Source organism: Electrona antarctica, assembly GCF_951216825.1.
Source record: "Electrona antarctica genome assembly, contig: scaffold_199, whole genome shotgun sequence".
Lineage (NCBI taxonomy): Eukaryota > Metazoa > Chordata > Actinopteri > Myctophiformes > Myctophidae > Electrona > Electrona antarctica.
Genome location: NW_027637166.1, coordinates 125,462 through 142,274, shown reverse-complemented (window position 1 = coordinate 142,274; position 16,813 = coordinate 125,462). Strand labels below are relative to the sequence as shown.

The 16,813-nt window shown below is 39.7% G+C and overlaps 1 protein-coding gene across 1 annotated transcript in view; it reads right to left on the bottom strand.

Moving 5' to 3' along the window:
- Positions 1 to 330: 330 nt before the first annotated feature.
- LOC306919098 (proteinase-activated receptor 1-like) overlaps positions 331 to 16,813 on the bottom strand; it is a 35,251-nt gene continuing 18,768 nt past the window's right edge. The window contains exons 4-7 of the mRNA XM_079531932.1: positions 13,880 to 14,063; positions 9,865 to 10,022; positions 7,511 to 7,789; positions 331 to 559 (exon numbers count right to left, since the gene is read on the bottom strand). Coding sequence (XP_079388058.1) covers positions 367 to 559; positions 7,511 to 7,789; positions 9,865 to 10,022; positions 13,880 to 14,063 — 814 coding nt within the window. The 3' untranslated portion in view covers positions 331 to 366. The remainder of the gene's footprint in view (positions 560 to 7,510; positions 7,790 to 9,864; positions 10,023 to 13,879; positions 14,064 to 16,813) is intronic.

The following is a 16,813-nucleotide window of genomic DNA, read 5'->3' as shown; positions in this document are numbered from 1 at the left end:
CCACATATATGACATAAATTCTCATTTCATTGTCAATGGGAATTTTATGTTTGTGCAAGACGAAAATCTACACTACTAGCTGAAGGTATAGGAGGGGCTAGTGCGCCTCAAAAATGTGTGAGGCAAAGAACCCGAAAATCTACCACCTCCATACAGAATGGGAGTAAAACTTAATTTCCCACTACTGTTACCCATTCCAAGTGCGTTTGTCTTATTATGTATATCCAAAGCCCCGCTCAGGTAAAACATTTCTTTTTTTGGTGGGTAGGTCTTGTTGAGCTGGTCATTTTAAGAAAGTAGCCTAGTTCTCAAGTAAAAAAAAGTGTGGACACCGCCCTGAAAAATAAGAAGTATCAACGTAGTCCTTCACACCAGAAGCTTCTTATACTGGCTCTTCAGGCCTTCAGCAGTGGAGGAGGAGTTGTTGTTATTGTGTTTCTTGGCGCTGGACGACTTGAGGCTGGACTTGAAGAAGGTTCTGGAGCTGGTGCTCCTGGACGACTCGTAGGAGTGGACGCCGCTCTTACCGCCACTGGCGGAGTCCGATGACGCGCGGCACCTGGAATGGAAAAATATGAATTCATGCTTAAAACGTAACCTGACATTCCTTTGTGTTAATGTCCATTCAGGGTGAAGTGTTGAATCAGGCAGAAGAACAACAAACAGATTAGGATGTGACCCAGCTTGACTGAGGGACTGCCATTGGATTAGATTAGCCATGTGACCCAGCTTGACTGAGGGACTGCCATTGGATTGTTTTATTAGCCATGTGACCCAGCTTGACTGAGGGACTGCCATTGGATTGTTTTTTTTGTCATTGTCGTTTTTTTCACGTCATTTGAAAGCAGGGAATCATAGCTTCAAATTGACATATTGGTTGTTCAGTTTGACCCACCAGTTTTGGAGATATGGCTTATAGAGTAATGTCTTGCAGAGAAACAGTGAGTTGAGAAAACAGGCTTGAAAGGTTCACTTCTGTGGTCTCTAACATTACACCTAGCTACATGTTTAAGCATACGACTGCCATAAGGCTTAATTTTGGGTATATTTTTGTTCCTTATTTTGTATATTATTTATTCGCCCCTGAAACTACCTTTACATGTTATTTGAGTTACCTGAAACTACCTTTACATGTTATTTGAGTTACCTGAAACTACCTTTACACGTTATTTGAGTTAAACTAAACTGAAACTACCTTTACATGTTATTTGAGTTACCTGAAACTACCTTTACATGTTATTTGAGTTACCTGAAACTACCTTTACATGTTATTTGAGTTAAACTAAACTGAAACTACCTTTACATGTTATTTGAGTTAAACTAAACTGAAACTACCTTTACATGTTATTTGAGTTACCTGAAACTACCTTTACATGTTATTTGAGTTAAACTAAACTGAAACTACCTTTACATGTTATTTGAGTTACCTGAAACTACCTTTACATGTTATTTGAGTTAAACTAAACTGAAACTACCTTTACATGTTATTTGAGTTACCTGAAACTACCTTTACATGTTATTTGAGTTACCTGAAACTACCTTTACATGTTATTTGAGTTAAACTAAACTGAAACTACCTTTACATGTTATTTGAGTTACCTGAAACTACCTTTACATGTTATTTGAGTTACCTGAAACTACCTTTACATGTTATTTGAGTTACCTGAAACTACCTTTACATGTTATTTGAGTTAAACTAAACTGAAACTACCTTTACATGTTATTTGAGTTACCTGAAACTACCTTTACATGTTATTTGAGTTAAACTAAACTGAAACTACCTTTACATGTTATTTGAGTTACCTGAAACTACCTTTACATGTTATTTGAGTTACCTGAAACTACCTTTACATGTTATTTGAGTTGAACTAAACTGAAACTACCTTTACATGTTATTTGAGTTAAACTAAACTGAAACTACCTTTACATGTTATTTGAGTTACCTGAAACTACCTTTACATGTTATTTGAGTTACCTGAAACTACCTTTACATGTTATTTGAGTTACCTGAAACTACCTTTACATGTTATTTGAGTTAAACTAAACTGAAACTACCTTTACATGTTATTTGAGTTACCTGAAACTACCTTTACATGTTATTTGAGTTAAACTAAACTGAAACTACCTTTACATGTTATTTGAGTTACCTGAAACTACCTTTACATGTTATTTGAGTTACCTGAAACTACCTTTACATGTTATTTGAGTTGAACTAAACTGAAACTACCTTTACATGTTATTTGAGTTAAACTAAACTGAAACTACCTTTACATGTTATTTGAGTTACCTGAAACTACCTTTACATGTTATTTGAGTTACCTGAAACTACCTTTACATGTTATTTGAGTTACCTGAAACTACCTTTACATGTTATTTGAGTTACCTGAAACTACCTTTACATGTTATTTGAGTTAAACTAAACTGAAACTACCTTTACATGTTATTTGAGTTACCTGAAACTACCTTTACATGTTATTTGAGTTACCTGAAACTACCTTTACATGTTATTTGAGTTACCTGAAACTACCTTTACATGTTATTTGAGTTACCTGAAACTACCTTTACATGTTATTTGAGTTACCTGAAACTACCTTTACATGTTATTTGAGTTGAACTAAACTGAAACTACCTTTACATGTTATTTGAGTTAAACTAAACTGAAACTACCTTTACATGTTATTTGAGTTACCTGAAACTACCTTTACATGTTATTTGAGTTACCTGAAACTACCTTTACATGTTATTTGAGTTAAACTAAACTGAAACTACCTTTACATGTTATTTGAGTTACCTGAAACTACCTTTACATGTTATTTGAGTTAAACTAAACTGAAACTACCTTTACATGTTATTTGAGTTACCTGAAACTACCTTTACATGTTATTTGAGTTACCTGAAACTACCTTTACATGTTATTTGAGTTACCTGAAACTACCTTTACATGTTATTTGAGTTAAACTAAACTGAAACTACCTTTACATGTTATTTGAGTTACCTGAAACTACCTTTACATGTTATTTGAGTTACCTGAAACTACCTTTACATGTTATTTGAGTTACCTGAAACTACCTTTACATGTTATTTGAGTTACCTGAAACTACCTTTACATGTTATTTGAGTTAAACTAAACTGAAACTACCTTTACATGTTATTTGAGTTACCTGAAACTACCTTTACATGTTATTTGAGTTGAACTAAACTGAAACTACCTTTACATGTTATTTGAGTTAAACTAAACTGAAACTACCTTTACATGTTATTTGAGTTACCTGAAACTACCTTTACATGTTATTTGAGTTAAACTAAACTGAAACTACCTTTACATGTTATTTGAGTTAAACTAAACTGAAACTACCTTTACATGTTATTTGAGTTACCTGAAACTACCTTTACATGTTATTTGAGTTACCTGAAACTACCTTTACATGTTATTTGAGTTAACTGAAACTACCTTTACATGTTATTTGAGTTACCTGAAACTACCTTTACATGTTATTTGAGTTACCTGAAACTACATTTACATGTTATTTGAGTTAAACTAAACTGAAACTACCTTTACATGTTATTTGAGTTACCTGAAACTACCTTTACATGTTATTTGAGTTAAACTAAACTGAAACTACCTTTACATGTTATTTGAGTTACCTGAAACTACCTTTACATGTTATTTGAGTTAAACTAAACTGAAACTACCTTTACATGTTATTTGAGTTACCTGAAACTACCTTTACATGTTATTTGAGTTACCTGAAACTACCTTTACATGTTATTTGAGTTACCTGAAACTACCTTTACATGTTATTTGAGTTACCTGAAACTACCTTTACATGTTATTTGAGTTACCTGAAACTACCTTTACATGTTATTTGAGTTACCTGAAACTACCTTTACATGTTATTTGAGTTACCTGAAACTACCTTTACATGTTATTTGAGTTAAACTAAACTGAAACTACCTTTACATGTTATTTGAGTTAAACTAAACTGAAACTACCTTTACATGTTATTTGAGTTACCTGAAACTACCTTTACATGTTATTTGAGTTAAACTAAACTGAAACTACCTTTACATGTTATTTGAGTTACCTGAAAGTACCTTTACATGTTATTTGAGTTACCTGAAACTACATTTACATGTTATTTGAGTTACCTGAAACTACCTTTACATGTTATTTGAGTTACCGGAAGTAGTAATTGTGTGATTTGTTCCGGAACCTTTAAATAGTGTAGTTTAACCTTTTTTACAAGTAGGTAACATCAACGCTTCCGCTCGTTCATGAGCGTTTGAACGTGCAGTAAGACAGACATGTATGTTCTTGAAGTGTTTCTGAATCATGGTATCCAAGTCAACATTATACGGCTTGAATAGTGGGTTAATTGTATTGCTTCATTCAGTTTGTGTTGCTGTGAGTCTGTCGTGGGCACTTGGATTCATTCAGTTTGTGTTGCTGTGAGTTTGTCGTGGGCACTTGGCTTCATTCAGTTTGTGTTGCATGAGTCTGTCGTGGGCACTTGGCTTCATTCAGTTTGTGTTGCTGTGAGTCTGTCGTGGGCACTTGGATTCATTCAGTTTGTGTTGCATGAGTCTGTCGTGGGCACTTGGCTTCATTCAGTTTGTGTTGCATGAGTCTGTCGTGGGCACTTGGCTTCATTCAGTTTGTGTTGCATGAGTCTGTCGTGGGCACTTGGCTTCATTCAGTTTGTGTTGCATGAGTCTGTCGTGGGCACTTGGCTTCATTCAGTTTGTGTTGCATGAGTCTGTCGTGGGCACTTGGATTCATTCAGTTTGTGTTGCTGTGAGTCTGTCGTGGGCACTTGGCTTCATTCAGTTTGTGTTGCATGAGTCTGTCGTGGGCACTTGGATTCATTCAGTTTGTGTTGCTGTGAGTCTGTCGTGGGCAATTGGATTCATTCAGTTTGTGTTGCATGAGTCTGTCGTGGGCACTTGGCTTCATTCAGTTTGTGTTGCATGAGTCTGTCGTGGGCACTTGGATTCATTCAGTTTGTGTTGCTGTGAGTCTGTCGTGGGCAATTGGATTCATTCAGTTTGTGTTGCATGAGTCTGTCGTGGGCACTTGGCTTCATTCAGTTTGTTTTGCTTGAGTCTGTCGTGGGCACTTGGCTTCATTCAGTTTGTGTTGCTGTGAGTCTGTCGTGGGCACTTGGCTTCATTCAGTTTGTGTTGCTGTGAGTCTGTCGTGGGCACTTGGATTCATTCAGTTTGTGTTGCTGTGAGTCTGTCGTGGGCACTTGGCTTCATTCAGTTTGTGTTGCATGAGTCTGTCGTGGGCACTTGGCTTCATTCAGTTTGTGTTGCTGTGAGTCTGTCGTGGGCACTTGGATTCATTCAGTTTGTGTTGCATGAGTCTGTCGTGGGCACTTGGCTTCATTCAGTTTGTGTTGCATGAGTCTGTCGTGGGCACTTGGCTTCATTCAGTTTGTGTTGCATGAGTCTGTCGTGGGCACTTGGCTTCATTCAGTTTGTGTTGCATGAGTCTGTCGTGGGCACTTGGCTTCATTCAGTTTGTGTTGCATGAGTCTGTCGTGGGCACTTGGATTCATTCAGTTTGTGTTGCTGTGAGTCTGTCGTGGGCAATTGGATTCATTCAGTTTGTGTTGCATGAGTCTGTCGTGGGCACTTGGCTTCATTCAGTTTGTGTTGCATGAGTCTGTCGTGGGCACTTGGCTTCATTCAGTTTGTGTTGCTGTGAGTCTGTCGTGGGCACTTGGATTCATTCAGTTTGTGTTGCTGTGAGTCTGTCGTGGGCACTTGGATTCATTCAGTTTGTGTTGCTGTGAGTCTGTCGTGGGCACTTGGCTTCATTCAGTTTGTGTTGCTGTGAGTCTGTCGTGGGCACTTGGATTCATTCAGTTTGTGTTGCTGTGAGTCTGTCGTGGGCACTTGGATTCATTCCCCCCCTTGAGTCTATATGCAGCAAGCAAGGTGTGTTATTTGTATTCTCTTTTGTTTCACATTCATTTACTTGTATTGTACAATGTTATGACTTGATTTGATGTTAATACGAGTGTTTGTTTGTTTATGCTTTATTTTATGTAGTTGGACGGTTGGTTTTGAGCTTTGACAAGAGCTTGAATAAATCCATTCAGTATCCAGAACTACTGTGTCGTTTTATGACTATGGCGGGAGTGACAAAGCATTTATTTCATATTTACATGTCTTCTGTGGACTCTAACATTACACTATAGCTACACGTTTAAGCATTTATTTCATATTTACATGTCTTCTGTGGACTCTAACATTACACTATAGCTACATGTTTAAGCATTTATTTCATATTTACATGTCTTCTGTGGACTAACATTACACTATAGCTACATGTTTAAGCATTTATTTCATATTTACATGTCTTCTGTGGACTAACATTACACTATAGCTACATGTTTAAGCATTTATTTCATATTTACATGTCTTCTGTGGTCTCTAACATTACACTATAGCTACACGTTTAAGCATTTATTTCATATTTACATGTCTTCTGTGGACTAACATTACACTATAGCTACACGTTTAAGCATTTATTTCATATTTACATGTCTTCTGTGGACTCTAACATTACACTATAGCTACACGTTTAAGCATTTATTTCATATTTACATGTCTTCTGTGAACTCTAACATTACACTATAGCTACACGTTTAAGCATTTATTTCATATTTACATGTCTTCTGTGGACTAACATTACACTATAGCTACATGTTTAAGCATTTATTTCATATTTACATGTCTTCTGTGGACTAACATTACACTATAGCTACATGTTTAAGCATTTATTTCATATTTACATGTCTTCTGTGGACTCTAACATTACACTATAGCTACACGTTTAAGCATTTATTTCATATTTACATGTCTTCTGTGGACTAACATTACACTATAGCTACATGTTTAAGCATTTATTTCATATTTACATGTTTTCTGTGGACTAACATTACACTATAGCTACATGTTTAAGCATTTATTTCATATTTACATGTCTTCTGTGGTCTCTAACATTACACTATAGCTACACGTTTAAGCATTTATTTCATATTTACATGTCTTCTGTGGACTAACATTACACTATAGCTACATGTTTAAGCATTTATTTCATATTTACATGTCTTCTGTGGACTCTAACATTACACTATAGCTACACGTTTAAGCATTTATTTCATATTTACATGTCTTCTGTGGACTAACATTACACCTAGCTACATGTTTAAGCATTTATTTCATATTTACATGTCTTCTGTGGACTCTAACATTACACCTAGCTACACGTTTAAGTATTTATTTCATATTTACATGTCTTCTGTGGACTCTAACATTACACCTAGCTACATGTTTAAGCATTTATTTCATATTTACATGCCGATTTCAGCTCTGAAGATTCTGCCTGTGCTATTAACTCGTTTTGGATTAAACAGTAATAGTCTTGCCTCTGTATCAAAAAGAGTCACATATATAGTTAGGCGATCTATTTGCCATTCTAAAACCATCTGTTACGCACCCCAGCGCGGCTCCCAGCTGCCTCTGGCACTGCGACGAGCCAAAGTAGTAGACCAGCGGGTCCAGGCAGCAGCTGGCGCTGCCCACGCACATGAAGACCAGGTAGAGGGCGTAGGAGCCGTCGGGGGGCGTGGCGTAGCGCCCGCTCAGCTGCAGGTAGTGGACCAGGAGCAGCACGTTGGACGGCGTGAAGCACGCCACGAACAGCACCAGCACCGTCAGAGCCATCACCACCGCGCGGGCCTTACGGCGGGAACGGCCCGTCACGCCCAGAGGGATCCTGGTGTTGGAGAGGACGAGGAGGAGGAGGAGGAGTTAGAGCACCTTTTCATGTTAAAAGGACCTCCATATTGACACTAGTCAGCCCGCGGACCCCCATTTGAAAATATATGCCAGGGACCCCCATAAGAGTTTTACGGCTCTAGCAGTGATTCTCAATACCATTTACATTTTAAGGACCCTGCAGTTTGACATGCATTAGTCTACGCGGACCCCCATTTAATGGCATTTCTATCTCTGGGACCCCCAATGTATATTGTAAAATCAATGTTAATTTAACTCTGACCGTGTACACACATAACATAAGTCATAAGGTTCATAGTTTCATTGGTTCAATATCTATAATAATCCACAGACGCACTAAAAGACTTTCACTTTCTAAAATGTTTCACAAATAGCAGATCTATACGACGTTATGCTTCTAAAAGCCAGACATGTTTTAAATATTGCCCTTAAAAGGAGCCTGTATTCTAATGTCACATGTTTGTCTGGTACTGTTGCCTCAGTCACTTTACAGAACAGTGACACTGATGCATTTATATTTACACTGAAGATTGTTTTCCACTGAATACTTTGAAGAGAATCTGTCTCGTGTTTGGTCTTTTTCTCATTTAAACCTAAATATCACCCTGCCTCCGTAGCTCAGTGGCCTGGCTAGTGCAGGGACATGCAGAGAGTGCTAGAGGGGCAGGGGCTGACATCTCCTAAGAGGAGCACTTTTGGACAAAAATAGCGTTGTACGCTTTGTCCTCACCTGTTTTTCTGTCGTAGAACAGCGGAGCAGCATATGTATTCACTCCTAAAATGTTTATATAAAACTGTATGTATATGGGCTAAATGTAAAAAAGAAAAAAAAAGTAAAGGAATACATCAACGATGTGTCTTTGTGTCATATGAAATTAGTAGGAGATTTCCAACTTTACAAGCAAGCAATGCATTTAAAAACAATGTTGCAAGTTAGATGCGTAAGCCATTTAAACAGTGTTTTGCATGATGAGCGCATACATGCGAGGATTTGGGCTGTCTGTGCTGAAATATTTCCATGGAGAGTATAGTGCAGCGCTGCAGCTGCGGAGAGTCCCAACTTGGGTAGCCTACTGTAGCCGAATCTACAGCAGGCCGATGTCTTTCTGGAGTTACAGTATGTGCAATCTCCTCCTCGTTTAATAAACCCGACGCGTCGCTCGAATGCCAAATGTGCCGTGCCAGCGCAAGTGGGAACGCATCGGAGATAGTATAGCCTAAGCCAGCCTGCAGCCCACCATACCACCACCACTGTCCAGTGCCACATGAGGCTACGGTTTTGGCTGCAATATTCATATAATTGACAGTTGACAGCGAGGCAATTTAAATAGACTGTCGGACGTGCATGGTCAATTGGTCACGGTGTCACGGACGGACCACAGTGATAGAGAGAGACAGACAGGACAGGAGATGCACCTTGCAAAACAGCAGCGCGTGCGCGCCTATTTGTTATATAATTCATGGTTCACAGGTTCAGGTTTTCGTTCACTAATATATCTTGTTGTATATTAAATGAATAAAGACTTTAATAATTTAATATACAACTAACAACACAGTGACAGTTGCTTGCAAATTGCGATATGTGCGTGCGTGCGTGCGTGCGGGGGGTGAGGCGGGCAGCAATGGAAGCGAAGCGAGAGGAGAAACAGACAGGGTAGTCCTACAGCTTTATTTAATTCATGCAGGTTTATTTATTTAAGATACAACAAGTTGCGTGTGCGTGCGTGCGTCTGTGTGTGTGTGTGTGTATGGGAGGGGGCAGCAGAAACTTTTTTTCCCTGTAACCATGGTTTCCAGGTCGTATTGCAGTTGTTCATGTCGCAAAACCGAGGGCGCGGCTAGATTTTATAGGGCGTGCCAGATTGATTTCAGCCGTCACATTTATCACTGCTAGGAATGAAATTAGGAAGGAACAGCTGTCTGCGATCACTTTGTAAATGCCGACCCGACGCGGGTGTACTACGAATCCTACACTCGAATTTGGGGCAGAATTTCCACTCGATTGATAAATGAGGGCCTATGACTCTGCCTCCAGCGGAAAGCCTTCCTGACCTGCTCAGGGTCCAGATGACGCGCGTGTAGCACACGGCGGTGACCACCAGGGGGAGGAAGAACAGACAGCAGGACAGCACGCAGAAGTAGATCATGTAGAAGTTCCTCAGATCGCCTTCGTCGTACTGGACGTCGTGGCAGGTGGTGATGTCCATTTCCTGTTAGACACACAGACAGACAGACAGACAGACAGCTTTTTCATATCAAGGGACATTATTTATTCAGCATTTTCATGAGCCACGGACCACCATGTGAGGACATTTAGCCTCTCAGACCCATGTGATGACATTTAGCCTCTCAGACCCATTTGAGCCACGGACCACCATCTGATGACATTTAGCCTCTCAGACCCATGTGATGACATTTAGCCTCTCAGACCCATCTGAGCCACGGACCACCGTTTGATGACATTTAGCCTCTCAGACCCATCTGAGCCACGGACCACCGTTTGATGACATTTAGCCTCTCAGACCCATTTGAGCCACGGACCACCATGTGATGACATTTAGCCTCTCAGACCCATTTGAGCCACGGACCACCATCTGATGACATTTAGCCTCTCAGACCCATGTGATGACATTTAGCCTCTCAGACCCATGTGATGACATTTAGCCTCTCAGACCCATTTGATGACATTTAGCCTCTCAGACCCATCTGAGCCACGGACCACCGTTTGATGACATTTAGCCTCTCAGACCCATTTGAGCCACGGACCACCGTTTGATGAAATTTAGCCTCTCAGACCCATCTGAGCCACGGACCACCATCTGATGACATTTAGCCTCTCAGACCCATTTGAGCCACGGACCACCATCTGATGACATTTAGCCTCTCAGACGCAAACAAGACTTAGAACGTTGAATGTTGTCGTTGGATATACGATTTTGTCCACAATTCCATGCATTAGGAGAGATAACATGATGTTGGTACCATTAGGAGAGATAACATGGTGTTGGTACCATTAGGAGAGATAACATGGTGTTGGTACCATTAGGAGAGATAACATGGTGTTGGTACCATTAGGAGAGATAACATGATGTTGGTACCATTAGGAGAGATAACATGATGTTGGTACCATTAGGAGAGATAACATGGTGTTGGTACCATTAGGAGAGATAACATGGTGTTGGTACCATTAGGAGAGATAACATGATGTTGGTACCATTAGGAGAGATAACATGGTGTTGGTACCATTAGGAGAGATAACATGGTGTTGGTACCATTAGGAGAGATAACATGATGTTGGTACCATTAGGAGAGATAACATGATGTTGGTACCATTAGGAGAGATAACATGATGTTGGTACCATTAGGAGAGATAACATGGTGTTGGTACCATTAGGAGAGATAACATGATGTTGGTACCATTAGGAGAGATAACATGATGTCGGTACCATTAGGAGAGATAACATGATGTTGGTACCATTAGGAGAGATAACATGATGTTGGTACCATTAGGAGAGATAACATGATGTTGGTACCATTAGGAGAGATAACATGATGTTGGTACCATTAGGAGAGATAACATGATGTTGTTACCATTAGGAGAGATAACATGATGTTGGTACCATTAGGAGAGATAACATGATGTTGGTACCATTAGGAGAGATAACATGATGTTGTTACCATTAGGAGAGATAACATGATGTTGGTACCATTAGGAGAGATAACATGATGTTGTTACCATTAGGAGAGATAACATGATGTTGGTACCATTAGGAGAGATAACATGATGTTGGTACCATTAGGAGAGATAACATGATGTTGGTACCATTAGGAGAGATAACATGATGTTGTTACCATTAGGAGAGATAACATGATGTTGGTACCATTAGGAGAGATAACATGATGTTGGTACCATTAGGAGAGATAACATGATGTTGGTACCATTAGGAGAGATAACATGGTGTTGGTACTTGGTACCATTAGGAGAGATAACATGATGTTGGTACCATTAGGAGAGATAACATGGTGTTGGTACCATTAGGAGAGATAACATGGTGTTGGTACCATTAGGAGAGATAACATGGTGTTGGTACCATTAGGAGAGATAACATGATGTTGGTACCATTAGGAGAGATAACATGATGTTGGTACCATTAGGAGAGATAACATGATGTTGGTACCATTAGGAGAGATAACATGATGTTGGTACCATTAGGAGAGAGAACATGATGTTGGTACCATTAGGAGAGATAACATGGTGTTGGTACCATTAGGAGAGACAACATGATGTTGGTACCATTAGGAGAGATAACATGGTGTTGGTACCATTAGGAGAGACAACATGATGTTGGTACCATTAGGAGAGATAACATGATGTTGGTACCATTAGGAGAGATAACATGGTGTTGGTACCATTAGGAGAGATAACATGGTGTTGGTACCATTAGGAGAGATAACATGATGTTGGTACCATTAGGAGAGATAACATGATGTCGGTACCATTAGGAGAGATAACATGGTGTTGGTACCATTAGGAGAGATAACATGGTGTTACCATTAGGAGAGATAACATGATGTTGGTACCATTAGGAGAGATAACATGGTGTCGGTACCATTAGGAGAGATAACATGGTGTCGGTACCATTAGGAGAGATAACATGATGTTGGTACCATTAGGAGAGATAACATGGTGTTGGTACCATTAGGAGAGATAACATGATGTTGGTACCATTAGGAGAGATAACATGATGTTGGTACCATTAGGAGAGATAACATGGTGTCGGTACCATTAGGAGAGATAACTAATAATGTAATATAATGTGTACACATATAATTGTGTAGACATCTGGTAAATTAACTAATGCACTCTTGAGAGTGTCAAATGCATTTCATTTTACGCTTTCATTTATGACCCTCAAAATGGTAAATGGTGCATTTATATAGCGCCTTTATCCAGGGCGCTTTACATACACACCCATTCACACACATTCACACACCTTTACATAGATTGTGCATTACATTCACCCATTCACACACCTTTACATAGATTGTGCATTACATTCACCCATTCACACACACATTCACACACCTTTACATAGATTGTGCATTACATTCACCCATTCACGCACACATTCACACACCTTTACATAGATTGTGCATTACATTCACCCATTCACACACACATTCACACACCTTTACATAGATTGTGCATTACATTCACCCATTCACACACACATTCACACACCTTTACATAGATGGTGCATTACATTCACCCATTCACACACACATTCACACCTTTACATAGATTGTGCATTACATTCACCCATTCACACACCTTTACATAGATTGTGCATTACATTCACCCATTCACACACACATTCACACACCTTTACATAGATTGTGCAATACATTCACCCATTCACACACACATTCACACACCTTTACATAGATTGTGCATTACATTCACCCATTCACACACACATTCACACACCTTTACATAGATTGTGCATTACATTCACCCATTCACACACACATTCACACACCTTTACATAGATGGTGCATTACATTCACCCATTCACACACACACACATTCACACACCTTTACATAGATTGTGCATTACATTCACCTATTCACACACACATTCATACACCTTTACATAGATTGTACATTACATTCACCCATTCACACACACATTCACACACCTTTACATAGATTGTGCATCACATACACCCATTCACACACATTCATACACCGATTGCGGCGGAAGCCATGCAAGGTACCAACCAGCACATTGGGAGCAATTGGGGGTTCAGTGTCTTGCCCATGAAGGACACTTCGACATGTAGACAGGAGGAGCCGGGATTCGAACCGCCGACCCATGGATCATTGGATGACCTGCTCTACCTTTTGAGCCACAGTCGCCCTCAAAAAATGTGCATGCGCACGCACACACACGCACGCACGCACGCACGCACGCACGCACACACACACACACACACACACACACACACACACACACACACACACACACACACACACACACACACACACACACACACCCCTACCTACCTCCAGGTACATGGTCTGCTGGTTCAGTACCAGGGGCACGGACCCCCCCAGCGCCACCATCCACGCCGTGGCGCAGGCTGCCACGGCGTTCTGGGACTTCCTCCACACCAGGGAGTCGATGGGGTAGACCACGGCCAGCAGGCGGTCCACCGCGATGCACGTGATGAGCAGCACCGAGCAGTACCTGAGGAGAGAGAGAGAGAGGCAGTTAAGACCTATAGTCTGAGGACACACAGACTCTCCACAAGGTGGGGTGAGTGCATTATGGTCATTGTCGTATAAGTAAGTGTTTCTTGTCTCCCAAACATCATTAAAACAAGATCTGGTTGCAAAAGGGGTGAAGTGGCCCTTTAAGTCCTAGCCTGAGGACACAGAGATGCAATTGCAACACACACACTCTCACGCCCGTATGGTGACCTCTGACCTCTTGGGACAGATGTGACCAAACCTCAAACGTTTCCAGTCAAACATTTGACTTGTTGGTCCGGACCGTCCCAGCAAGTCAACTACAGTACGACATTAAAACCAGTCAACTACAGTACGACATTAAAACCAGTCAACTACAGTACGACATTAAAACCAGTCAACTACAGTACGACATTAAAACCAGTCAACTACAGTACGACATTAAAACCAGTCAACTACAGTACGACATTAAAACCAGTCAACTACAGTACGACATTAAAACCAGTCAACTACAGTACGACATTAAAACCAGTCAACTACAGTACGACATTAAAACCAGTCAACTACAGTACGACATTAAAACCAGTCAACTACAGTACGACATTAAAACCAGTCAACTACAGTATGACATTAAAACCAGTCAACTACAGTACGACATTAAAACAAGTCAACTACAGTACGACATTAAAACCAGTCAACTACAGTACGACATTAAAACCAGTCAACTACAGTACGACATTAAAACAAGTCAACTACAGTACGACATTAAAACCAGTCAACTACAGTACGACATTAAAACCAGTCAACTACAGTATGACATTAAAACCAGTCAACTACAGTACGACATTAAAACAAGTCAACTACAGTACGACATTAAAACCAGTCAACTACAGTACGACATTAAAACCAGTCAACTACAGTACGACATTAAAACCAGTCAAATACAGTACGACATTAAAACCAGTCAACTACAGTACGACATTAAAACCAGTCAACTACAGTACGACTTTAAAACCAGTCAACTACAGTACGACATTAAAACCAGTCAACTACAGTACGACATTAAAACCAGTCAACTACAGTACGACATTAAAACCAGTCAACTACAGTACGACATTAAGTCAACTACAGTACGACATTAAAACCAGTCAACTACAGTACGACATTAAAACCAGTCAACTACAGTACGACATTAAAACCAGTCAACTACAGTAACGACATTAAAACCAGTCAACTACAGTACGACATTAAAACCAGTCAACTACAGTACGACATTAAAACCAGTCAACTACAGTACGACATTAAAACCAGTCAACTACAGTACGACATTAAAACCAGTCAACTACAGTACGACATTAAAACCAGTCAACTACAGTACGACATTAAAACCAGTCAACTACAGTACGACATTAAAACCAGTCAACTACAGTACGACATTAAAACCAGTCAACTACAGTACGACATTAAAACCAGTCAACTACAGTACGACATTAAAACCAGTCAACTACAGTACGACATTAAAACCAGTCAACTACAGTACGACATTAAAACCAGTCAACTACAGTACGACATTAAAACCAGTCAACTACAGTACGACATTAAAACCAGTCAACTACAGTACGACATTAAAACCAGTCAACTACAGTACGACATTAAAACCAGTCAACTACAGTACGACATTAAAACCAGTCAACTACAGTACGACATTAAAACCAGTCAACTACAGTACGACATTAAAACCAGTCAACTACAGTACGACATTAAAACCAGTCAACTACAGTACGACATTAAAACCAGTCAACTACAGTACGACATTAAAACCAGTCAACTACAGTACGACATTAAAACCAGTCAACTACAGTACGACATTAAAACCAGTCAACTACAGTACGACATTAAACCAGTCAACTACAGTACGACATTAAAACCAGTCAACTACAGTATGACATTAAAACCAGTCAACTACAGTACGACATTAAAACCAGTCAACTACAGTACGACATTAAAACCAGTCAACTACAGTAACGACATTAAAACCAGTCAACTACAGTACGACATTAAAACCAGTCAACTACAGTACGACATTAAAACCAGTCAACTACAGTATGACATTAAAACCAGTCAACTACAGTATGACATTAAAACCAGTCAACTACAGTACGACATTAAAACCAGTCAACTACAGTACCGACATTAAAACCAGTCAACTACAGTACGACATTAAAACCAGTCAACTACAGTACGACATTAAAACCAGTCAACTACAGTACGACATTAAAACCAGTCAACTACAGTATGACATTAAAACCAGTCAACTACAGTACGACATTAAAACCAGTCAACTACAGTACGACATTAAAACCAGTCAACTACAGGGTACGACATTAAAACCAGTCAACTACAGTACGACATTAAAACCAGTCAACTACAGTACGACATTAAAACCAGTCAACTACAGTATGACATTAAAACCAGTCAACTACAGTATGACATTAAAACCAGTCAACTACAGTACGACATTAAAACCAGTCAACTACAGTACGACATTAAAACCAGTCAACTACAGTACGACATTAAAACCAGTCAACTACAGTACGACATTAAAACCAGTCAACTACAGTACGACATTAAAACCAGTCAACTACAGTATGACATTAAAACCAGTCAACTACAGTACGACATTAAAACCAGTCAACTACAGTACGACATTAAAACCAGTCAACTACAGTACGACATTAAAACCAGTCA